This window comes from Rhinopithecus roxellana, chromosome 5, assembly GCF_007565055.1.
Source record: "Rhinopithecus roxellana isolate Shanxi Qingling chromosome 5, ASM756505v1, whole genome shotgun sequence".
NCBI lineage: Eukaryota > Metazoa > Chordata > Mammalia > Primates > Cercopithecidae > Rhinopithecus > Rhinopithecus roxellana.
Genome location: NC_044553.1, coordinates 14,776,471 through 14,802,593, shown reverse-complemented (window position 1 = coordinate 14,802,593; position 26,123 = coordinate 14,776,471). Strand labels below are relative to the sequence as shown.

Below are 26,123 nucleotides of genomic sequence, written 5' to 3'. Positions count from 1 at the left end.
GGTGCTCTTCCATCCCTCTCCGGGTGGAAACAAACTCCGGACATAACGGAGGCTTATTTATTTATTTATTTATTTATTTATTTATTTATTTATTTATTATTCATTCATTCATTCATTCATTCATTTAAAGGTAGTATATTGCCGCACAAGACCGCGCTACAGTCTCATCTGAAACTTGAAGAGCTCCCGACTTGTAATACTACTTGTGTTTTTCAGGTGCCGTTTACACTGCTTCGCTTCCGAAGACCGTTAGGGACGTGGGATTAGGTAAATTAGGCTTCCAAAGAGTTTCGACAGATTCGGGTCGTTATTGGAGAGGAAGTCGGGGAATAGAAAGCATTGTCTAAGCAGACAATCACAGAGATCAATCCTTAGGAGATTTTAGAATTCCCTGATGGTACGTGATTTTTCTTCTAGATTTCCTCGTTATAACGAATCGGCGTCTAAGGGCTTAAGTGTCACTTGACATCACTGCTCCCACGTGTTGTTTCCCATCTGGCGGCCGCGGCTCCTGTCCTGACCCTGACCCGCCCTCCCGAGGTTCAGCCGTCCCCCAACGTCCCCCAGCCTTGCACTGATGTCGGATGAGAGAGCCCGTGCTTAAGTATGGTGTCTGTTCTCTGCTGTGAGAATCTGGGGTTCCCGGGCGGGGGGTGGCAGGCTACGCTCCAGAAAATTGGCGGGGTCTCCCGAGGAGGCCGGCGCATGTACTTGGGGCAGTGGGGGGTGCGAAGCGGGACAGCGCTTCGCCAGGTCCGGTGCAGACCTTCCTGGGGATGGTGTCACCTGGGCGAGGGTAGGAACTTTAGGCCCTGAGCCACCCCCAACCTGGATCTGGGGAGTCGGGGATCTTGTTTTGGGACACTGAATTAGACTATAAGATATTTACGCTGTGACCTTGAGCTGCCCGGTGGATGATCCTCCTTTAAATGAAAATCGTCTCTAGACATACCAGGTCTAACAGCCCTTACCTGATCTGTTCATTTCCCAGCATGCGCTACTTAGAGTTTTCCCTTTATGCCTTACTAGAGGCTTTAGAATAATCAAAGCAAAAAATGTAATCCGATCTAAAAGCTAAATAACGAATTTTATTTCTGTTACATCTCGGCGGTCTAGTTTCATAGAAGTCTAGGCTTAAAATGGACTTTAAAGTCCGAGCACGGTAGCTCACGCCTGTAATCCCAGTACTTTGGGAGGCCAAGGCGGGGGGATCACCTGAGGTCAGGGGTTCGAGACCAGCCTGGCTAGCATGGTGAAACTCCGTTTCTAATGAAAATACAAAAAATTAACTGGGCATGGTGGCGCGCGCCTGTAGTCCCAGCTACTCAGGAGGCTGAGGCAGGAGAATTGCTTGACCCTGGCAGGTGGAGGTTGCAGTGAGCTGAGATCGCGCCATTGCGCTCCAGCCTGAGTGACAGAGCAAGACTGTCTCAAAAAAAAAAAAAAAAAAAAAAAAAAGACTTTAAGGGCTCAGCGTTAAAGAACCTTTTAATTATTTTCTGTACCTTGCTGAGTCTTGCTCTGTTGCACAGGCTGGATTGCAGTGGCACCATCTTGGCTCACTGCAACCTCCGCCTCTCAGGTTCAAGAGATTGTTCTGCCTCAGGCCTCCTGAGTAGCTGGGATTACAGGCGCCCACCACCATGCCCAGCTAATTTTTTTTGTATTTTTATTAGAGACAGGGTTTCACCATGGTGGCCAGGCTGGTCTCGAACTCCTGATTGGTGATCCACCAGCCTCGGCCTCCCGAAGTGCTGGTATTACAGGCGTGAGCCACCGCGCCCAGCCATTACTTTTTATTTTAGTTACATTTTCCCTTCTTAATTGGGCTCATAGCTGGTACCTGTTTGTTCACAATTTATTGCATATTATGAGTGTACTGAAAGAACTACAATGTCACAGCTGCCAGAGACCGTGGAGATAGTTTAACTCTTACTTTCTAGGTGATACTTATTTGAAAGAAACAGTGACCTAAGATCTGAGTGTAGGCACTCTGAATTATTAAGATGACAACTTAATTTGGATCTTACAGCTCTTTGGCATGACTCTTTAGTTCCTCTTCCCCTCCTCCCCACCACCCCCACCCCCCATCCCCCGGCCCAGAGACAGGGTCTTGGTCTGTCATGATCACAGCTCACTGCAGCCTTGAACTCCTGAGCTCAGGCAATCCTCTTGTCTCAGCCTCCTGAGTACCTAGGACTACAAGCACTTGCTACCACACTGGCTAATTTTTTACTTTTTGGTAGAGACTAGGTCTTGCCTTATTGCCCAGGCTTATTTTCTTTTTTCTTTCCTTTGTGTGTTTTTTGGTTTGTTTTGTTTTGTTTTTGAGATGGATCTTTGTCGCAAAGGCTGGAGTGTGGTGGCACAATCTCAGCTCACTGCAACCTCTGCCTCCTGGGTTCAAGCGATTCTTCTGCCTCAGCCTCCCAAATAGCTGGGATTACAGGCACCCACCACTCCGCCCAGCTAATTTTTGTGTTTTTATTCAGATGGGGTTTCACCATGTTGGCCAGGCTGGTCTGGAACTCCTGACCGCATGTGATCTGCCCACCTCGGCCTCTCAAAGTGGTGGGATTACATGCATGAACCATCGTGCCTGGCCTTATTTTCTTACTCGAAATCAGCCCTCTCAACCCCTTTTATGAGTGATACTTTTCAAAAGACCAGTCAGGTTGTCTTACAAATTGTTTCATGTTGTAGATTTTCCTAATTATTCCCTCATGATTAGAGCGTATCAAACTTTTGGCCAGAATACCACATAGGTGATGCTATCTTACTGCATCTCACCAGGAAACACCTAATGTTGGCACCCAGTTTGTGATGCTAGGTTTTATGACTTAGCTTATACTTTTTTTCTTTGAGACAGGGTCTCTTGATATGTCACCCAGGCAAGAGAGCAGTGGCTTGATCATGGTTCACGGCAGCCTCGAGCTCCTGGGCTCAAGTGATCCTCCTGCCTCAGCCTCCTGAGTAGCTGGGACTACAGGCGCACACCACCATGCTGGCTCATTTTTGTATTTGTTGTAGAGATGGGGTTTTGCCATGTTGCCCAGGCTGGTGTAGAACTTATGGGCTCAAGCTATCCACCCAACTCAGCCTCCCAAAATGCTGGGATTGAGCCACTGCACCTGGTCAGTCACTTAGCTTATAACATATATTTGGCTATTTGGAAAATATATTTAGATAGATGATATATGCCATAATAGCTTATAAGACATTTTATAGGTCTTAAATAGGTCATTTTATAGGTGCAATGGGGAAATTACTGGATTTTGAAGTCCAAACACTTTAGTTAGGCTGCAGCTGCTCAGTTACTATCTGTGTAAGTGACCTCATGTAAGTTTCTTAAGATTTCTGAACCATCCCTCCCAGAATTAGTAGGAAAATCATATGGGAAGTGTAATGTATACTTATGCCTGGACAAATAAGGATAGCATGACATTAAGTATTTTTTTTAATAGTAATACATATGACAAAGAATTGTAACCTCAGACTAGAGGAAACTAATTTCACTTACTAAAAAGGAAGAAACTTTAAAAAAAAAAAAAAGATTAGCCAATAGAAGTTTACATTTCATTGAAAAGACTATTAGAACTTGAAGGGGACTTAGTAATCATATTACCTCATTTTTCAGGTAAGAATCAGGCCTTACTGGAGACATTCAAGCAAAGGTTGGACAACTACTTTTCCAGAACAGAAAGGAAACTCATGCATCAGAAAAGGTTTGAGCTTGATGACTGAAACGATCTCCCATTATTCTTAAGTTCCCTGGTTCTATGATATATTTTGTTTGCCACAAGAATAACAGCATCATTGTAGTCATTCCTGAGATCTAAGCCAGTGATTCTTGAATTCGCTTATTTCTTCTCTCCTTCTCCAAGTTTCAGGGATATAATCAGAAGGTAACCCCTGATGGGTCTTTGCCGCTATAACAACAAACATTTGCTGTAATATCTGGAAACTAGGATCAAATAAAAGGAAAACCACATTACTGCTATCTGTTCTTACCATCAGGTGGTTTATGTGGCTGGTGGAATTTGTCAGTCTAAGCTTACTATTAAATAACTGCAAAGTGAATAGTGAAAGATTTAGAAGACCTCAAAGTAGCAAGTAACTCTGAAAATCATTTATTTACTCAGTCATCTCCAGTATTTTCTCTGAACCAGTTGCCTACAATTATGTATACCATAATCTTTTTTTTCTTTCTTTTTTGAGACAGAGTCTCACTCTGTCACCCAGGCTGGAGTGCAATGGCACAATCTCGGCTCACTGCAGCCTCTGCCTCCCAGGTTCAAGCAATTCTGCCTCAGACTCCTGAGTAGCTGGGACTACAGGTGCCCACCACCATGCCCGGCTAACTTGTATTTTTAGTAGAGACGGGTGTTTCACCATGTTGACCAGGCTGGTCTCGAACTCCTGACCTCAAATGATCCACCTACTTCAGCCTCCCAATGGGCTGGGATTACAGGTGTGAGCCACTGTGCCTGGCCTATACCGTAATCTTGATAGATACTGGTGACTACAGAGGATAGCTTTAGAGATTTAAGCAGACATAAGAAAACTGCTGATTGTTAGCTCTTGAGTTCAACTGTAGGTCTGGAAAAAACAAAAACAACAAAAACAACAAAAATGAAATTGGTCTGGGCACGGTGGCTCATGCCTATAATCCCAGCACTTTGGGAGGCTGAGGTGGGTGGATTACCTAAGGTCGGGAGTTCAAGACCAACCTGGCCAACATGGTGAAACCCTGTCTCTACTAAACAAAAATTAGCCAGGTGTGGTAGTGCATGCCTGTAATCCTAGCTACTCAGGAGGCAGAAGATGTGGTGAGCTGAGATTGCGCCACTGCACTCCAGCCTGAGTCACAGAGTGAGACTCTGTCTGAAAAATAAATAAATAAATAAATAAATCTCAAAAATAAATAAATAAAATACATAATTGAGTGATTCTAAAGAAAATAAATCATAATGTTAACATAGTGGTCTGTGAACGGTAGAACTATTTATCTTTTGTTTTTCAAATTCTCAATAAATATATTACTTTTATAGTATGATAAACTTTATTTCACTGAAAAGCGGAAATATACACTGTTTAAGTAATATACATTAATACATTATCTAATGAATAAAGAAGATCCATACCAAAAGCACTTGGACATTCCTCATACATGTCTTTTCAGATTTTTTAGTAACAACCATCATTTGTCACCATGAGGTGTATAATAAGGACAAGATATGTGTAGAGGCAACACAGCGTTCCAGTCTGAAACTTAGAGAACATTTAAAGATTTCACACTTTCAGGCAGGCATGGTGGCTCATGCCTGTAATCGCAACACTTTGGGAAGCCAAGGCAGGAGGATCACCTGAGGTCAGGAGTTCGACACCAGCGTTATCAACGTGGAGAAACCCGTGTCTACTAAAAGTACAAAATTAGCCAGGTGTGGTGGCGCATGCCTGTGATCCCAACTGCTTGGGAGGCTGAGGCAGGAGAATCGCTTGAACCTGGGAGGTGGAGGTTGCGGTGAGCTGAGATTGTGCCATTGCACTCCAGCCTGGGCAACGAGTGAAAACTCCGTCTCAAAAAAATAAAATAAAATTTCATACTTTGTTTCTCTGACCTCTGGTTGATAACCCAAAGAAATACAAGGATGGAATTTTTTAAAAAAAAGAACAACAAATTTTGGCATTATAGGAAGGAAATCAAATCTGTGAAGGAAATCAGATCTGTGTTCTTTTTTGATGTGAACTATAGAAAGGGAAAGGGAAGGGAAGGGGAAAGGAAAGGGAAGGGAAGAGAAAGGGAAGGGAAGGAAAAGGGAAAGGGAAGGGAAAGGAAGAAGGAAGGGTCTTAAATCAGTAATCCAAGCTCCTCCTACCTCAAGCACCTAAAAAAGAAGAGCAAAATGAACCCGATGAAGGAAATAAAGAGCAAAAATCAATTTAAATGAAAAGAGAAAAAAAGAGCTGGTTCTTTGAAAAGATTAATAAAACTGACAAACTTACTAACAAGAGAGAAGTTACAAATTACACTATCAGGAATGAAATGGTGTACATTATTACAGGTTTTACAGACATCAAAAGGATACAGGAATATTACAAATAACCCCTCCTGGGTTCAAGCAATTCTGCTTTAGCCTCCTGAGTAGCTGGGATTACAGGCACACGCCACCACGCCCAGCTAATTTTTTTGTATTTTTAGTAGAGACGGGGTTTCACCGTGTTGGCCAGGCTGGTCTTGAACTCCTGACCTCAGATTATCCACCCACCTCAGCCTCCCAAAGTGCTGGGATTACAGGCGTGAGCCACAGCACCCAGCGGGATTGAAGAATTCTATTTTCTGGCTTCCAATTCTCTGATTCCTCTGTCCCCTCCGTTCTCCTATTGATTTTATTCATTTAGTTTATTTTGGTTATTGTATTTTTCACTTCTTTTTTTTTTTTTTTTTTTTTTTGAGACGGAGTCTCGCTCTGTCACCCAGGCTGGAGTGCAGTGGCCGGATCGCAGCTCACTGCAAGCTCCGCCTCCCGGGTTCACGCCATTCTCCTGCCTCAGCCTCCCAGGTAGCTGGGACTACAGGCGCCACCACCTCGCCCGGCTAGTTTTTTGTAGTTTTTAGTAGAGACAGGGTTTCACCGTGTTAGCCAGGATGGTCTCGATCTCCTGACCTCGCGATCCGCCCGTCTCGGCCTCCCAAAGTGCTAGGATTACAGGCTTGAGCCACCGCACCCGGCTATTTTTCACTTCTTAAACTTTCCATTTGGGTCTTGATATTTCTATTTCTTTGCTGAGACCTTCTATTTTTTCATTTGTTTCAAGCGTGTTCATAATTGCTCACTGAAGTATTTACAAGGTTCTGTTTAAAAATCTTTGTCAGATAATCCTAACATGTTCCTCAATGTTGAGCATCTGCTGATTGTCTTTTTTTAATTCAGTTTGAGATCTTCCTAGTTCCTGCTGTGATGAGTGATTTTTTAATATATTGCATCCTGGACATCTTGCATATCATGTTATGAGGCTCTAGATTTTATTTAATCCTTTTATCTGGCTCCTTTCGACAATGCTCCATGAGGGGAAGTGGTGGGAGGTACCACTTCATTACTGCCAGACGGAAGTAGAAATTCATGTTCCTCACTCTGACACTTGAGGGGAGGGGCAGGGAGTTTCTTGTTACTGCTGGGTAGAGTGGGCATTCTGTCTCACCAGGCTTCCATTGGTAACTTCCTTACTGGGAAGGACTACAGTGCTTCATTACTCTCCCCGTGTGGCCTCCACTGACATTAGTAGGGTATGTGGCCTAATTGTCATGAGGCAGTAATGCAAGTCCTGAATGTCAAGTAGGCCTCCTTTGATACCACTCCAGAGTAGATGGGAGATGGGCACCTCATTACTGCCAATTGGGGCGGAAACCAGGCTCCCTGTGTGGTTTCCACTGACACTCACTGGGGAATGGGGAGGCTTTTCCGTGCATATGAAGGAAATCACATTTTTTAAAATGTCAGTAGTTATCGTGATTTTTTTTTTTTTTTTTTTTTTTTTTTTTGAGACAGAGTCTCACTATGTGGCGCAGGCTGGAGTGCAGTGCTGCAATCTTGGCTCACTGCAACCTCCACCCAAGGGTTCAAGCAGTTCTCCTGCCTCAGCCTCCTGAGTAGCTGGGATTACAGGCATGAGCTACCACGCCCGGCTAATTTTTGTATTTTTAGTAGAGACAGGGTTGCACTAGGCTGTCCAGTGTTGTCTCAAACTCTTGACCTCAGGTGATCCACCTGCCCCAGCCTCCCAAAGTGCTGGGATTACAAGCGTGAGCCTAGTTATTGTGATTTTATAGGATAAGGGAAAAAGAGGAGGGAAGAATAAATGCAAAAAGGAGGAAAGTATAGGTATGATTGAGACTGGTGGAACGGAATTACTGTTGATTGTATGTGTTAATCAAAAGCTGAATGTTAATTTTTTTCATGATGGTGGCATATGCTTTGTCCTAAACTTGAATTTACTACTAGTTTCAACAAAGCTTCATAAAAATTAGTTTCAACAAAGCTTCATAAAAATTTTATGTGTTTCACAGACTTTAGTAATTGATAAGCTAATAAAGATTTGCACATCCAGTTTATCATTTTTGTCTTGGTTATCAGAAAACTCTGAACTAAATAAAATGTGTAGCATTTATGTTAGTCTACAGTGTACATAATTCATGTTTTCCTTTTACATGCTGTTTAATTTCTATTTTAAACAGCTTTATTTTATACAAATCTTTTTTTTTTTTTTTTTTTTTTAAGACGGAGTCTGGCTCTGTCGCCCAGGCTGGAGTGCAGTGGTGCGGTCTCAGCTCACTGCAAGCTCCACCTCCCGGGTTCATGATGCCATTCTCCTGCCTCAGCCTCCCGAGTAGCTGGGACTACAGGCGCCCACCACCACTCCCAGCTAATTTTTTTATTTTTAGTAAAGATGGGGTTTCACTGTGTTAGCCAGGATGATCTCAATCTCCTGACCTCTTGATCTGTCTGCCTCAGCCTCCCAAAGTGCTGGGATTATAGGCGTGAGCCACCATGTCCAGCCTGTACAAATCTTTTATATGAAATGCTCAACCTTTTTAGAACTAGCCAGGATATAGTAAATAAATAATGTGATACACATTCTTACATCTAGATTAACTGAACCTAAGTCCTACATTTAGGATATGTGAAAATCTCAATAATTCAGAAAGGCTTTTTTACTTACTTGTCTTTTCTACCCTGTTGCCGCCAGGTTAGATTATAAATAGAAGTTTCTGATTAGTCTCTGTGATTGCCCTTTCTGAACTATAGAATGTGTAGTAGAATGTATAATTCCTGTAACTTTCTTTTAAAACTCTGAATATCTTTCATGAGGGTTGTCTATTTCTAAGCAAATGGTGTTTGTTAACTGGTGTTTGTTAACTATTAATAGAACATTTGTATTTATATTGTAAAAGAATCATTAGTAGTAAGGGTCAGAGTTAAATTAGCAACTAATTTTAAGTGTATTTGGAGTGGCTCAGATATGTGAATCCACTTTTTCAACTATAGATTTTATTAAACCTAAATATAGGCCAAGTATTTGTGATGAAAATTTAGCATTCAAATGAGATGTGGTATAAGTGTAAAATGCTCACCAAAATCAAAGACTTACTACAAGAAAAGGAATGTAAAATGTCTTATTAATACTTTTTATGTTGATTGCATGTTGAAATGTGAAAATTTTTGATATTTTTGATATATTCGATTAAGTGTAATAGTAAAAAATTTAAAATAAGCAAATTGGTGACTAGTGAAATAGTTAAGTAATTTTATGAAAACAGCAAAAATCTCGATTTCCTTTATTATTATTATTATTATTATTATTACTATTATTATTTGAGATGGAGTCTTACTTTGTTGCCCAGCCTCTATTGCAGTGGCGTGATCTTGGCTCACTGTAACCTCTACATCCTGAGTTCAAGTGATTCTCCTGCCTCAGCTTCCTGAGTAGCTGGGACCACAGGCATATGCCATCACGTCCGGCCAATTTTTGTATTTTTAGTAGAGATAGGGTTTCACTGTGTTGGCCAGGCTGGTTTTGAACTTCTGACTTCAAGTGATCCACCTGCCTCGGCCTCCCAAAGTGCTGGGATTACAGGCGTGAGCCACCACTCCCAGCTTTTTTTATTGTTTTTTTAAGCCCAAACCTCACCATCTTGGTTTCCTTTATAATCCTCCTAGGAATGGGGCTTTAAACAAGTAGCTTAGCAAGGTAGCAGAGCAAACTATCTTAAAACTGGAAATTTCGATAGACAGGGCCTTTGAGTCCCAAACTAGCATTAGAAAATATAATTCTCTGGCCGGGCACAGTGGCTCACGCCTGTAATCTCAGCACTTTGGGAAGCCGAGGTGGGCGGATCACGAGGTTAAGAGATCGAGACCGTCCTGGCCAACATGGGTGAAACCCCATCTCTACTAAAAATACAAAAATTAGCTGGGTGTGGTGGTGTGCACCTGTAGTCCCAGCTACTCGGGAGGCTGAGGCAGGAGAACTGCTTGAACCCGGAGGTGGAAGTTGCAGTGAGCTGAGATCACACCACTGTGCTCCAGCCTGGTGACAGAGTGAGACTCCATCTCAGAAAAAAAAAAGAAATCTAATTCTCAGCTGTAAGGTTCTATGGTCATTAATGATCTGAGAAATTGGGGATGGCATAGTTACATACACAGATTTATAAAATATGAGCAGTGATTCCCTAACTTCAGTTAGACTAAAAACATCTGTTTATAGATTGACAAACTTTTTTTTGAATTTTTAAATTAGGTGACTAATAAAGGTACCAGAAGAATATGGCTGCACAAATACCAGAATCTGATCAGATAAAACAGGTAAGGTATTCTTAATAAGGGGAAAATATTTCGCAAAAAATGTAAGATGCTATTAATGCCACTGTGTCAGGTTGGGTGCAGTGGCTCACATCTGTAATCCCAGCACGTTGGGAGGCCCCGATGGATGGATCACTTGAAGTCAGGCAAGACCAGCCTGGCCAACGTGGTGAAACTTCCGTCTCCTAAAAATACAAAAATTAGCTGGGCGTGCTGGCGCACACCTCTAGTCGCAGCATACTTGGGAGGCTGAGGCACGGGAATTGCTCGACCCAGGAGGCAGAGGCTGCAGTGAGCCGAGATTGCACCATTGCACTCCAGCCTGGGCAACAGAGCAAGACTCCATCTCCAAAAAAAAAAAAAAAAGTCAGTCAGTGGTTTCACAAAACAATTGTTTTATTTCATTTCCAAAATGGATATTAAATGTTATAAAGTGTCTGTATTTTTTTCTTTTCTTTTTTTTTGAGACAGTCTTGCTCTGTCGGCCAGGCTGTAGTGCAGTGGCACAATCTTGGCTCACTGCAACCTCCATCTCCTGAGCCCAAGCAATTCTCCTGCCTCAGCCTCCCGAGTAGCTGGGATTACAGACATGTGCCACCACGCCCAGCTAATTTTTGTATTTTTATTAGAGACGGGGTTTCACCATGTTGGCTGGGCTGGTCTCAAACTCCTGACCTCAGGTAATCCGCCCACCTCAGCCTCCCAAAGTGCTGGGATTACAGGCATGAGCCACCACGCCCAGCCAAGCATATGTATCTTTCATTTGACTGATAATCAAGAAAAAATTAAATATTCAACTAGAAAATAAAACTGTTCTGTAGATCATATTGTACCCATTTAAGTAGCATAATAACTATGATTTCAAGTGTTATGGTATATTTTGTCTAAATATAAAATACTAGTAATTGAAGTTTCAAAGCATCTTTGTTTTAAAAACCAAATACTAAAGAACATTCTGGTTTGTTTGTAGTTTAAGGAATTTCTCGGGACCTACAATAAACTTACAGAGACCTGCTTTTTGGACTGTGTTAAAGACTTCACAACAAGAGAAGTAAAACCTGAAGAGGTATGAAAAGTGTTACTCACTGAAATTCTCCAGGCCTGTCATAAACACTATAAGTAGGAGCCCCTTAAGCATTTTACTTGTTCCTACCTATTACAGGAATTTAGACTATCTTTTATGTTCCATTGCTTAGAAGAACTGAAGCAGCCACTAAACCATGGCATTGAGTTTAACAGTGCCAAATTTAATATGATAGTTACATTGTACCAAGTCAGACCATTTTAGAGAAGATGCCTGCAGCTGCTGAGTTACTGTTTCACAACAAAGATTCTTACTAATTAGCTTTCAGTCAAGATGGCCTACCTAGAGAAACTTGGCACAGCCTTTCTGTATGGCCCTGGGAATTCTAGTTGGCTTTGGAAAAAGCAAAGCTTGACTTTGATGGCTCATATTGAAAACCTAATCCTATTAGAAGTCTTAACTTTTTTTTTCTAAGACAGGGTCTCGCTCTGTCACCCAGGCTGGAGTGAAATGGCATAATCATAGCTCACTGTAACTTTGAACTCCCAGCACTTTGGGAGGCCAAGGCAGGTGGATCACTTGAGCCCAGGAGTTCGAAACCAGCCTCAGCAACATGGTGAAACGCTGTCTTTACAAAAATTACAAAAAAAAAAAAAAATTAGCTGGACACGTTGGCACATGGCTGTGGTCCCAGCTACTCTGGAGCTGAGGTGAGAGGGTCACCTGAGCCCGGGAGGCAGAGGCTGCAGTGAGCTGTGATTGCACCACTGCACTCTAGCCTGGGCGACGGAGCAAGACCCTGTCAACAAAAACAAAAACAAAAAAACCAGTCCTCATCTCTACTAAAAAATAAAATGAAATACTAGCCAGGCATGGTGGTGTGTGCCTATAGTCTCAGCTACTCCAGGGACTAAAGTAGGAGGATAACTTAAGCCCAGGAGGTTAAGGCCGCAGTGAGCCGCTGCACTCCACCCTGGGCAACAGAGAGAGAACCTGTCTCAAAAAAATAAATAGGCCAGGCACGGTGGCTCATGCCTGTAATCCCAGCACTTTGGGAGGCCGAGGCGGGCAGATCACGAGGTCAGGAGATCGAGACCATCCTGGCTAACACAGTGAAACCCCGTCTCTACTAAAAATACAAAAAATTAGCCAGGCATGGTGGCAGGCACCTGTAGTCCCAGCTACTTGGGAGGCTGAGGCAGGAGAATGGCCTGAACCCAGGAGGCAGAGCTTGCAGTGAGCCGAGATCACGCCACTGCACTCCAGCCTGGACGACACAGCGAGACTCCATCTCAAAAAATAAATTAATTAATTAAATAAATAAAAAGTAAAAGGTTGAGAATTAAGAATGTTGTTTCTCATTAAAAAGGAACAAACTTACTACTGGGTCTACATTTTAACAATCAAAACAAGAGGATAGGAATGTGGGCTTTCACTTAATACACTTGCAGAAAATCTAGTCCAGAAGCTTCTTGAAAGCAGAGACTTACCATTGCTCTTAGTGACTACAAACTGGCAGGCATTCAATATATATTAATGCTTGTCAGTGGATGAAAGTATCAATTAAAAGCTATGGTCAGTTGCTGCCAATTAATACTATTTAATTCTCAGATACATTCAAAGAAAAGCAAACTACACACTGTTCTTTTAGAATACATGCATTTTTAAAAATTCATATTTTTGTGTTGCCTCTTATATCTTCCCTTTTCGTTCCTAGACCACCTGTTCAGAACATTGCTTACAGAAATATTTAAAAATGACACAAAGAATATCCATGAGATTTCAGGAATATCATATTCAGCAGAATGAAGCCCTGGCAGCCAAAGCAGGACTCCTTGGCCAACCACGATAGAGAATTCCTGATGGATGAACTTTTGATGAAAGATTGCCAATAGCTGCTTTATTGGAAATGAGGACTCATCTGATAGAATCCCCTGAAAGCAGTAGCCACAATGTTAAACCATCTGTCATGACTGTTTGGCAAATGGAAACCACTGGAGAAACAAAATTGCTATTTACCAGGAATAATCAAACTAGAAGGTCTTATTGTTCAATGAAATAATAAGATGCAACATTTGTTGAGGCCTTATGATTCAGCAGCTTGGTCACTTGATTAGAAAAATAAACCATTGTTTCTTCAATTGTGACTGTTAATTTTAAAGCAACTTATGTGTTCAATCATGTATGAGATAGACAAATTTTTATTACTAAAAGTAAAATAAATGGAAATATTACTGAGCAGTTGTTTATACTGTATGGTACCATAGTATTCTCACTGGACTGTGGATACGTTGAAATGTTTTTCAATCAGGATCATCCTCCAAGCATTCCTGTTCATTCATGTCTGCCTCAAATTGCTGGTGAATACATAAAACAGTTACTTGCTAATCATTTCAATGCACAATCCTTTTCTTGCCTCCCTTGTATCAGGGTGGGCATTATTCCTTTTTTTTTTTTTGAGATGGAGTTTTGCTTTCGTCACCCAGGATGGAGTGCAATGGTGCGATCTTGGCTCACTGCAATCTCCACCTCCCAGGTTCAAGCAATTCTCCTGCCTCAGCCTCCCAAGTAACTGGGATTACAGTTGTGTGCCACCATGCCTGGCTAATTTTTGTGTTTTTAGTAGAGATGGGGTTTCACCATGTTGGTCAGGCTGGTGTCAAACTCCTGACCTCCAGTGATCCGCCCACCTCAGCCTCCCAAAGTGCTAGGATTACAGGCATGAGCCACTGCACCTAGCCACATATTCTTATCTTACCTACATTTTCATATATCTTCAGGAAACCATCCCATCTGCCCTAGTTTGGGAATGTTTAAGAGTTGACTGTTACACTGTAATGGAGTTCATGTTTGTGTTTTGTTCAGAAGCTGACAGTTAAATATGATAGATTCCAAGGCTTGCCAATGATAAAAAGTGAACCAAAGTTAATGTCTTATGGCCAATGAATCCCGAAACGAATCCAAGCATTTGCAGGAAATTCTAGTTGATGCATATGTATACCAAGTAGTGTAGTAAAATGCAAGTGGACTAAAACTTACTAATCAACTGGCTTATGAATGGATTTCATTCAATACCATTTTAAACCTATATTTAAGAGAATGCTAATTAGCCTGTATGTTTAAATTTACCAAAGCGATTTTTAGTTTTGTATGTTAATGGAACTAGAAGTATTGTTCTGCTTTAAAACTGAAGTGTTGAAATACAGGTAATACTCAAGAAAATACACAATTTATTATAATCAAAGGAACCTGAAAGAATAGGCTTGCTTCATGTTAAAGCAGCCAAAAAGTCAGAGATTTCACTTATTTAAGATTCTGGGCAATTCACACATATACTTTGATATTTCTGCATAGTCAAGCATAACATAGCTATTTACTGTGTACATTTCACAAAGATAATTAAATATGTGCTCACCTGGCAAATAAGGGGAATTTTGTGCAACAGCATCTCAAATACCTTGGGAGGGAGTGTGTGTTTGAAAACCTTCAGAAGTTCCTGTGGTTGCCCACACACTAAAAGGGCATTGCTGAGGTGTTGAACCCCCATTCTATGCTCTCCTGAAACAGAATGACAAGTTTTGAGCAAAATTTTAAAGTTCTTTAAAACAGACATTCTACAAATCCAAGAAAGCAACAAGCATTAAAAATTAAAAGCATATCAAGCTAAAGACTACTTAGACAAGTCTTGTGAAGAGTACAGTACAAATATGAGTTTCTTAGTGGTGAAGCTGCAATATTAATAATTTTGAGCCAAATTACAGCAAGTATGCTCTTACTGTTTAGAAGTGCACTTTTGCATTGGAAATGCTCATGTTCTATAATTTGGGTATGGAGGGAAGAGGATACTGAGGTTTTTTGTAAGCAGTTGTCTGCTTTTATTAATATCTGAAGGTTATCTTTACATGTGTGATTAATAAAATAGGATAGATTAAACATGTTCCAGCTAAATGGAACTTAAAAAAAAAAGATTTCACTATCAAAGAGTTGAAACAAGATTTAGTGTAACATGAATTACATACCCTGAGGAAAAAAATAAGAGATTTATGAACTCTGATTTTTAAGCACAGTTTTAAAATGAGTTTTAGGATAACTGGCTTTGAAGTAACAAAGAATGAAAATATGTGAAGAGTGAAAATCATAGCATTTCTGTTTAAGTTAGAACATGGAATGACTTTAGTATCCCTTGTTTTACTTTAAGGAAACTGAGGCAAAGATCAGTGAAATGATGTATAGTTTCAATGCTGATTAATTTCAGCATTAGGAATATAATCTAATTTTTTGACCCTTGAGACTAGAGTACTGCCTCTCTTCAGGTATTCGGTAATCACAGGAGTTGAAATCTTGACATACTTCATATAACTAGGTAGAAAATAAAATACGGCCCTACAAGTAAGTATAATAATAGATTTTTATTAGCTGAAACTAGTTTTCCATTTATCGGTTGAAATACATGGTCATATGAAGAGAAGAGTGCATGACAGAAAAAAATGCTTTCCAAAGATTCATATTAAGCTTAAACTAAAAAACAACAGGGATATGTCCTGACTTAAATACATTAATTTTACATTTTCAGCGTAAGATATAATAGTGCCTGTTCTCAAGATTGGTGGTGCTAACAATACAAAACAATCAATTTGGTCAAATAATTTAACCAACCAATAAATTAAATCATACCAGCTCCTCAGAAATTTCAATCAAAATTATTGGCCCTATGGTCTTATATAGATATAGCCACCACTGAGATGGCTACAGAACTGTATTTTACCTGACAGCAAAATGATGAAAATTATGGGTGATGTCAAAGGGGAGTGGAGAAAGTTAAGAAGACTGCAGAAAACTGGGTGAAAAATTGCCACATTGGATAGAATACTGTACTGGTTTGTTTTCAATGTTTTAGAAACCTAGGGAGATTTTTAAAAAAATATTGACATCTGGGTTCCAGCCCCATAGACTCTGATTTAATTGGTTTGGGGTTTGATGAAGAATTAAAGAATAAGCAGCCAAGACCGAGAACTGCAGTGTAAGCAAAATATGGAAGTATAAAACTTATGTAAAGAGCTATTAGGGGGCTGGGCGCGGTGGCTCACACCTGTAATCCCAACACTTTGGGAGGCTGAGGAGGGCGGATCACTTGACGCCAGTTCGAGACCGGCCTGGCCAACATGGCAAAACCCAGTCTCTACTAAAAATGGAAAAATTAGCCAGGCATGGTGGCACACACTTACATAATCCCAGCTACTTGGGAGCCTGAGACATGAGAATTGCTTGAACTCAGAAGGCTGAGCCAAGATCACACCACTGCACTCCAGCTTGGGTGACAGAGTGAGACACTGTCCCCCCAAAATAAAAAAGCTATTAAATAGCAGTTAAAAATTTAAAAACCCAAGTTTGCAACATGTGTTCAGATCACCTCTAAATCTAATTGAACATTACATCTTAGCTCTTAAGCATAAAGTGAATAGGAATAAAATGTGATAAAATATGTTATCTTTTTTCTTTTGACTTATAATCCAGAACTTTCTTTCCCACAATTTGAGGGTTCTGGTTTACAAAAAAGAATATAAAATTATGAATACAAAATTACTAGGGGTGGCTGGGCATGGTGGCTCATGCTTGTAATCCCAGCACTTTGGGAGGCCAAGGCAGTTAGATCACTTCAGGTCAGGAGTTTGAGACCAGCCTGACCCACATGGTGAAACCCTATGTCTACTACTCATACAAAATTAGCTGGGTGTGGTGGTGCATGCCTGTAATCCCAGCTACTTGGGAGGCTGAGGCAGGAGAATCGCTTGAACCTGAAAGGCAGAGGTTGCAATGGGCTGAGATTGCGCCATTGCACTCCAGCTTGGGCAACAAGAGTGAAACTCCATCTCAAAAGAAAAAAAAAATTGCTAGGGGGCCTTAGAGGCCTATATAGCATATAAAGGTCTTTAGACATAAGCTTCACTGGTTTATGTAAAGTCACTTCTGTTTATATCATTTAAGTCAGTTCTAACTGTACATTTTGTCATCAATATTTAGCACGTATTTTTAGTCCATTTCAAAAATTACTCCATCTAAAAGTAAAAATCATTAATATTTAGCAGGTATTTTTGTCCATTTTAAAAATTACTCCATCTGAAAGCAAAGATCAATACTAAATAAAATACTAAAATACAAATTATAGTGATTAATGTGCAATGATTTTGAATGCCTACAACTTTTTCATTTCTCAAAACCTTTATAATGGTTTTAAGACACTGAATAAAAATCTTGGCTATTGCTGTGAGTTGTCTAGGATTTTGACTTCCTCTTTGTTTTTATAAATCCTGGAGGAGGCTGCTTACAGATTGAAAAACAAAACCTTTAAAAAAAAAAAAAAACAGAAAGAGGCAAAAACAGGTATAGGCACTGTGATATGCAAGGGAGTTTGCAACACTTAAAAAATATACATACATTGTACTAATGGGTTTTGTAATACTGATTTATCCAGCAACATCAGTTACTTCTTAAATTAAGAAGCCTCAAGACAAATTTTCCTTTCCAGGGTTTAACACCAGAATAAGAACATTATGATTATAATATTTATACAATAATAATATTATCTACCATCATTTTGCCTAACAATATTATGAAGTTTTCTCAAATCCATCTGGAATTAGGTAGGAATAAATTATAACTCAAAATATGACCATTAAGTGTAAGATAGCCCCAACAGGCATCACTCCATTAAACACAGTAAAAGAATGGACATTCATACGGAATTTATTTATCAACAAACTAAATAAGTATTAAGAATATTCTAAGGAAAGCAGAAACATTTTTATAAAGCAGTTAGAATTTTTAAAAGTTGTTTTGTTTGTTTTCTTGAGACAGAGTCTCTGTCTCCCAGGCTGGAGTATAGTGGCAAGATGATGGCTCACTGCAACCTCAAACTCCTGAGCTCAAGTGATCCTCTCACCTCAGCCTACTGAGTAGCTGGGACTACAGGCACATGCCATGGTACCCAACTAATTTTTGAAGTTTTTTGTAGAGACAGGGTCTTGCTTTGTTGCCCAGGCTGTTCTCAAACTGTTGGCCTCAAGCAATCCTCCTGCCTTGGCCTCCCAAAGTGTTGGGATTACCAGTATGAGCCACCACACCTGGCAAAAAGTTCTTATTCTTAACATTTAGTCACTTGGAAAACTCACTGACTTAGAATTGTATATAACAATAAATGAGGTATTTTTGTATTTGGCTTTGCTACTCTGTTTGCCCACTTCCAAGTCTGCAACTTGAACACTAAACTCTAACATAATGCAATAATACAGTGTGATGAAGTGAACATGCTGGGATAGTTTTTCTTTAGTGAGGGAAGTTGGCTAACACATCCAGCTAGTTATTTGACATACAAATACTAATAAATATTTCTTAAGAATAAACTGTCGTAACTCACAAAAGAACATTTACATTCTTACCTCTAGATAACCAAAGTTCTCCCATCCGTACCTCTTGCAAGAAAAGTTCTTGCAATTTTTTATTCTTCGCTGGATCCCACAACTAAAATATTCATAAAATATTTAACAATGAGTAATGAATGTAAGGAATATGGTTACTGATCAAATTATTTTTTATTTATAAAGGACATCTTGGGCTAGATGCAGTGGCTCACGCCTGTAATCCCAGCACTTTGGGACGCCGAGGCGGGCGGATCACCTGAGGTCGGTAGTTCGAGAACAGCCTGACCAACATGGAGAAACCCTGTCTCTACTAAAAATACAAAATTAGCAGTCGTATTGGCACAGGCAGGAGAATCGCTTGAACCTGGGAGGTGGAGGTTGCAATTGGCTGAGATCACACCATTGCACTCTAGCCTGGACAACAAGAGCGAAACTCTGTCACAAAAAAAAAGGAAGAAAAAAAAATGACATCTTGAACCTAGTCTCTAAATCCAAAGGTATGACAAATGTAGTTGTTCTTTAAATATTATACCAATTTTCTAAAATGGGATTATTTTAAGTGATTTAAAAAAAATGACATATTTGTTAGGTTGAGATGCTTATAATAAGTAACTCTCATCCCATATTTTACCCACCCACATATAGCAGAAATCCTACTGTAATTAATATAACAAAGGTACTTTTGTATGTTGCAAAATTGTTTTCTTGCCAGGGATATTAACAGTGCCTGTTGATTTGGTTGCAATGATTTCTCTGGCTTACAAGGTCATTTTGGTCTTTTTAGTAGTGAAACCTGTTCATGCAACAGTAATTCTCTATTAGGGGAAACAAGAAACTATGCTAAGCCTTCTGTACTCACACCCTCAAAAGGAAAGGGACAAAGGACCTGGTGGGGGGTTGGCAGGGGAGTGAGTGTTCAGAAGGATGCTTTGGTTTACTGCAGTTGGTTCATGAAGGCTACCATGGCCACAAGATGGCATCATCATTGGTACTATATCTAGGGCTAGTCTTTCAAGGTACACTGTGCAAACCCTAGCCCAAAATATCAACTCCACTGCCAGTTACTTCAGCTCCAGTGTTTCAAATCTGTAAGGTTTTTGTTTTTGTTTTCCCCCAATAATTTTCTTTTTAAAATGCAATGAGCCTGGAAAGGGGTCACCTTTTTTTTTTTGAGACGGAGTCTCACTCTCTTGCCCAGGGTGGAGTGCAGTGGCGCAATCTCGGCTTACCGCAAGCTCCACCTCCCAGGGTCAAGCCATTCTCCTCCTTCAGCCTCCCAAGTAGCTGGGACTATAGGCACCCACCACCACGCCCAGCTAATTTTTGTATTTTTAGTAGAGACGGGGTTTCACCTTGTTAGCCAGGATGGTCTTGATCTCCTGACCTTGTAATTTGCCCGCCTCAACCTCCCAAAGTGCTGGGATTACAGGCATGAGCCACGGCGCCCAGCCAGGGGTCATCTCTTAAGCTTGTATCATCAAATATACTAATAATCAGTAACATCAGAGGTTTTACTCAATAGATGTTTAGTGAGGACTGGCAAGGGCAGGACACTCCAGGAAAAGCTGGAAGGAATTGGAGACCAAGAACCCTGTGCCCATCCCCAAGGAGTCACAGTCTAATAAAGGGAAAGGGATCATGTAGGTACAACAAGAAGTCCAATGTCCTCTGGGGCTCAAAGTACAGAGACATTACATCTAGTTGGAGAATTGTCAAAGGCTTCTCACAAAAGATAGTGTTTGAGATGTGGAGAGGTTCAGTGAAAGTTTGATGAGGAAAGTATAAGCAACGCAAAATTGCAGGGAACATACCAAGTGAACTTAATTAGCTGGATTATGGTAGGGTAAATGTTTGCTGGAGTGCAGTGGCACAATCTTGGCTCACTGCCACCTCCGCCTCCCAGGTCCAAGTGATTCTCCTGCCTCAGCCTCCTGAGTAGTTGGGATTATAGGTGCACACCACCACGCCCAGCTAATTTTTCTATTTTTAGTAGAGACGGGGTTTTACCATGTTGGCCAGGCTGGTCTCGAACTCCTGACCTTGTGATCCACCAGCCTCGGCCTCTCAAAGTGCTGGAATTACTGGCATAAGCCACTGTACTGGCCATGATAGGGTAAATGTAGCAACAATATAACCATTATTGAAGGCCAGCTATAAACTAGGAACTTTTCATATATTATTTCCAATCCCTAGGAAAACAAGGCAGTCAATTGAAATAGGCACCCATCAAAGGCATAGCACCAAGCGGAGGCTGGTTTTGTTTTTTGTTTTTGTTTTTGTTGTTTTTGAGACAGAGTTTCACTCTGTTGCCCAGGCTGGAGTACAGTGGCATGATCCTGGCTCACTGCAACTTTTGGCTTACTGCAACCTCCGCCTCCCAGGTTCAAGCGATTCCCTTGTCTCAGCCTCCCGGGTAGCAGGGACTATAGGCATGTGCCACCATGCCCGACTAATTTTGTATTTTTAGTAGAGATGAGGTTTCACCATGTTGGCCAGACTGGTCTTGAACTCCTGACCTCAGGTGATCAGACCACCTCAGCCTCGCAAAGTGCTGGGATTATAGGTGTGAGCTACTGCGCCCAGCAAAGCTGGTCTTTAATCTGTAGAGTAGGGAGCTACTGCAAGGAATTACATATTCAGAGCTGCCATTTAGAAGAAATTTACTCTAACAGCATAAGAATAGAGGCAGGGCGACAAGTTAGGAAACTATTTCAATAACCTGGGTAAAAGGTAATAAAAGCCTTTAGTCGCAGGGAAGCAATAGAAATAGACAAGTGGGATATATATATATATGAAATAGAGCATTTGAAAATAAGAATTGGTCATTGTTTATGATGGATGAAGCTGATATTTAAACAAGATGAGTCAGGGTCATAGCAGGGAGGCTAGTGACACCAGGAGCATAGTAAGGAAACAGGAGTAGGTGCAGTGGTAACGGGGGAGATGATGAACTTACTTCTGGACACACTAAGGTGAGGTGCCAATAGAATGTCCAGATGACAGAGTCTGGTAGACAGATGAAACTTGGGACACCAGGTCTAGAGTAGCACATTTGAAATCACTTTTGGAGAAGGTAAGGATCTTCTAGGCAGAGGGGGAAGAGTACAGAACCCAAGGCCCATGTTTCACAAAGCATCTGTTAAAACTGCAGTTTCTTGGGCTCCACCCAGACCTACTGAATCAATCTCTGGGAGTAGGGCCCAGGAATTTGCATTTTTAAACAAGCTCTTCAGGTGATTCTTATGGATCCTAAAGTCTGACAGTCACTGTGCCAGTAAGAATTCCCCAGGCTACTGGATCAGAATTGCTGGGATCAGGGTCAAATAATCCATATTTTAACAAATGCTCCAGGTAACTCTAATGCAGCAATGGACCATACTTTGGGAAAGTCCTGGGAAGAAGAGGAAGAAAGACCCTAGAAAAGGTGGTGAGAAGAGACGACTTTCTCTGCTTTGGTTTATTCATCTGTAAAATGAAAATAGAGGCCAGGCACAGTGGCTCCCTCCTGTAATCCCAACACTTCAGGATGCCAAGGCGGGCAGACTGCCTGAGCTCAGGAGTTTAAGACCAGCTTGGGCAATGTTGCGAAACCTGTCACTGTACAAATACAAAAACTAGCTGGACATGGTGTGCACCTGTAGTCCCAGCTATTTAGGAGACTGAGATGAGAGAATCACCTAAACCCAAAAGGGTTGAGGCTGCAGTGAGCTGTGATCATGCCACTGTACTCCAGCCTGGGCAACAGAGTGAGACTCTGTGTCAAAAAAAAAAAAAATAGAATAGAGTTGTGACAATTACATGAAAGAACATTTGAAAAATCCTGCTTGTGCTGCTTCCTCACTTGAAATAATTTATTTCCTATATGGGAAATAATATATTAACAATTTATTATTAATTATTGATTTATATCAATAAATTACAGTATGACTTAGTTATGGCTTAATACGAATATAATTAAATTATATTGTAATTAAAATATGATTATATTAATATAAATCATTCATTATTTCCCATATGAACTGTCATTGACTGATTTTCCTGTCTTCAACTTCCTTTCTCCACACTAGAACCAGAATTGTCTTATTTAAAAAATAAAACCGAAATAATTGTGTCTTTTCTCTGAAATAAAGTCACCATCATTAGTTATCCACCACAACAGAAAAATGTCCTGACTTTTCAGTTTGGCATGCAAAGTCCTCCACAATAACACACTAAACTGACCCTCAGCTATCTCTCTGGCCATAACACTCCTTGAATACTACAATTTCATGTTATGTGCCTCTGCACAAGGTATTTCCCTCTGCCTACAATGAATAACCATATTCAACAAACATTTGCTGGGCACCTACCGCACTAGACTCCGTTCTAGGCACTGGAAACAATGGAGAGTAAAAATCAAAGTCTGCCTTCACAGAGTTTAGTGTAATAAACAGAAAGCATTAATTAAATAATTACATAAATGTGCAAGTGAAACCATGGACAATGAAGAGGGACATGCAGCTGTATCAAGCTCTGTCCCAGTCAAGTCAGGGAAGGCATCTCCACTCCCATGTCCAGCTCTTTGGACACTCCCTACCCAGCTAACTATGTCAAATGGGCTGTTATTCTCTACTGTGATTCCATTTTGAAACCCCAGAAGTGTCTTTGACTCTGCCTCTCCATTACCCTTTACTCAGTCGGCATGAACTGTATTCTTCCGAGTTACCACTACTACCACCACAGTTCAGGATTTTTATTACCTCTCATCTAAATCGCTGCAATAGCTTGTTTTCTCTTCCTGTCCATTAAGTACACTCCTGCCTGATCAATCTAAGGATGGTTACCTTCTGCCTTTCTTTCCTTCTTTTTAAAAAATTCCTGCTTAGAAATCTTCAGTAATTCCTCCATTGAATCTCAATTCCTTAACCTGGCCTTCAAAGCAAGCCTAAGTCCTTAATTCAATCCCTACTTTCGCTCTCCAACCTTACCACCCACTATTCCTCAGTATGACTCCTTTGCCAAACTGGTTTACTGAATGTGCTTGGCAGATGCCCCACTTTGCATCTTTATGCACATGCTGTTCCCTCCATCCTGTGTCCTCTCCCCTGAAACCAAGCCACAAATTCATCATCCTTCCAGGCTCAGTTCAATGTCACTTCTGCTACAAAGTCTTCTCCGGAAAAACTGCACGTTTCAAAAATGGCTACCGCAATATTCCCGGTCACACAAGTGCTTTCAGAACCTTGCCATCCCTGTTGAGAGGCAGAATCTATTTCCTCTCCCTTTAAATTGAGTAGGCTTCAATGTTGCCAAAAGTGGTACCATCTGCTCTCCCACATGAGCACATGTTCTAGTTCACATGCATGTGCGTGCTCTCTCTCTATACACACACACATATATGTGTTTACTTGCCCCTTGGGACACAGCCCACCACACAAATGAATCTCAGATCACACAGACACGTGTAGGTGCTCTGAATAACAATTTCAGCGAAGGAAACATCCAGAATCAACTGCGGATTGCTTGTGGCCAGGAGTTCAAGATCAGCCTGGGCAACACAGGAACACCCTTGTGTCTGTCTTTTTTTATAGGCAGTGTCTTGCTCTGTCGCCCAGGCTGCAACTGCCGCCTCCTGGACTCAAGCAAATCTCTTGCCTCAGTCTCCCGAGTAGGTGAGATACAGGCACACACCACCACTCCCGGTTAATTTTTGTATTTTTAGTAGAGACAGGCTTTCACCATGTTGGCCAGGCTGGTCTCGCACTCCTGACCTCATGTGATATGCCCGCCTCGCCACCCAAAGTGCTGGGATTACAGGCGTGCGCCACCGCGCCCAGACCATCTCTTTTTTTTTTTTTTTTTTTTTTGAGACGGAGTCTCGCTCTGTCGCCCGGGCTGGAGTGCAGTGGCCGGATCTCAGCTCACTGCAAGCTCCGCCTCCCGAGTTTACGCCATTCTCCTGCCTCAGCCTCCTGAGTAGCTGGGACTACAGGCGCCCGCCACCTCGCCCGGCTAGTTTTTTGTATTTTTTAGTAGAGGCGGGGTTTCACCATGTTAGCCAGGATGGTCCCGGCACTTTGGGAGGCCGAGACGGGCAGATCACAAGGTCAGGAGATCAAGACCGTCTCTTAAAAACAACAAAAAAGGGACTAATCAAATTCTGCCGCAGACTTAGAAAACACGAAAATGGCTTCTGCTTCCGAGCTACAAGAAAGGCCCTGCGGGAGAACAATCTAGAAGTTACCGCCATGTGACCGTGGCCAGTGTGGGTTTCTAAGTGTCCTGCGCGGCTCAGAAAGGGCAAAAGCCTCCTCTTCCTTCTTCCAATTAAAAGAAGCGCCTGTTGTACAATGTTTTGCTTTACAGCTGCCCTTTTACAACTCCAACTTCTCCCTCCTTCCTTCCTTCCCTTTTGTGAGAGGAGAGTGACTGAGCCTGAGGCGGTGCTTGGGGCGGTGCTTGGGGCCCGAGGGCAGGCCTCTTCCCCGGCGCGGGCGGCGGGCGGCGGGCGGCGGGCGGCTGAGGGAACTACTTGCTGCCGAGCCGGCCAGGAGCCAAGAAACCCAGCGAGCCCGGACCTGCGTCTACTGAGCTACCTGCGTGGATCGAAAGCATTGCACCTGCGTGCCCCGCTCCTCAGGCTTTTGAGGCTCGGCTCTTCTTTCTGCGAAACAACACAGCACGTGCTGGCTGGGAGGCGTGGGCCGAGTGGTCCTCCCCGCCCGGGCGCCGCGGGCCCCTCGGCAGAAGCTGCGGCACTCACGGCCCAGCCTCTCACAGAGGGGCCCTCCCCGCCGGCAGCCAGCCCGCGCTGCCCGACCCGGCCGCGCCTCCGCCTCGGTCCCACTCACTGTCCCGCAGGCGGCGTTTGAACGCGGGGTCCCCGCGCCGCTTCCGGTCGAGGTAAACACAATAGCCTAGGAAGGCGAAGGCGCCGCAGACCGCCGCGGCCGCCAAGAGGCCGAGGAGGGAGCGGACGGAGGGCATCCGGCCGCGGGCGTCCCACCAGCGGAGCGTTGGGCGCGGGCCGGCCAGCAGGGGGCGTCGGCGCGGCGGCCCATCCGGCCTCGCGGCCTCCTGCGCACTCAGCGGCGCGTTGACGCCTGGCACCCAGGCTTGTGGACCGGCGAGGAAGCCGAGCGTTCGGGAGGATGTGTGCGGGAGCCCGCGCAGCCACCAATTAGCAGAGCTCTGTTCGAACCTACGTCTGTCGCACTCCAAATTCTGAGCCCTTTCTCCAAACATGCCTCTGCCCCTGTGTCTACAACACCGATTTGGGCAAAGCACAGTATGCTGCGAATCTGCTTTACTGGGAGCCGGTGGTCGTTTAGGCCTCTCTTC

The 26,123-nt window shown here is 42.3% G+C and overlaps 2 protein-coding genes across 2 annotated transcripts; one reads left to right on the top strand and one right to left on the bottom strand.

Moving 5' to 3' along the window:
- The first annotated feature begins 127 nt into the window (after nucleotides 1-127).
- TIMM9 (translocase of inner mitochondrial membrane 9) lies at nucleotides 128-13,776 on the top strand. Its single transcript, XM_010357693.2, has 6 exons — nucleotides 128-267; nucleotides 418-604; nucleotides 3,638-3,725; nucleotides 10,300-10,364; nucleotides 11,332-11,427; nucleotides 13,103-13,776. Exons 4-6 carry the CDS (start codon nucleotides 10,326-10,328, stop codon nucleotides 13,235-13,237), a joined length of 270 nt encoding a protein of 89 aa, XP_010355995.1. The 5' UTR covers nucleotides 128-267; nucleotides 418-604; nucleotides 3,638-3,725; nucleotides 10,300-10,325; the 3' UTR covers nucleotides 13,238-13,776.
- On the bottom strand, nucleotides 13,518-25,816 carry TOMM20L (translocase of outer mitochondrial membrane 20 like). Its single transcript, XM_010357695.2, has 5 exons — nucleotides 25,634-25,816; nucleotides 25,403-25,446; nucleotides 18,822-18,903; nucleotides 14,801-14,943; nucleotides 13,518-13,742 (listed from the first exon to the last, which is right to left on the bottom strand). Exons 1-5 carry the CDS (start codon nucleotides 25,767-25,769, stop codon nucleotides 13,689-13,691), a joined length of 459 nt encoding a protein of 152 aa, XP_010355997.1. The 5' UTR covers nucleotides 25,770-25,816; the 3' UTR covers nucleotides 13,518-13,688.
- Nucleotides 25,817-26,123: the final 307 nt, after the last annotated feature.

Coding starts and splice junctions, on each gene's coding strand:
- TIMM9 (XM_010357693.2), top strand. CDS start 10,326: ATGGCTGCACAAATACCAGAATCTGATCAGATAAAACAG. Junction 10,365..11,331: donor AATCTGATCAGATAAAACAG/GTAAGGTATTCT, acceptor GTTTGTTTGTAG/TTTAAGGAATTTCTCGGGAC. Junction 11,428..13,102: donor GAGAAGTAAAACCTGAAGAG/GTATGAAAAGTG, acceptor TTTCGTTCCTAG/ACCACCTGTTCAGAACATTG.
- TOMM20L (XM_010357695.2), bottom strand. CDS start 25,769: ATGCCCTCCGTCCGCTCCCTCCTCGGCCTCTTGGCGGCCGCGGCGGTC. Junction 25,447..25,633: donor CAAACGCCGCCTGCGGGACA/GTGAGTGGGACC, acceptor GTTGTTTCGCAG/AAAGAAGAGCCGAGCCTCAA. Junction 13,743..14,800: donor AAATTCCCCTTATTTGCCAG/GTGAGCACATAT, acceptor TGTATTCACCAG/CAATTTGAGGCAGACATGAA.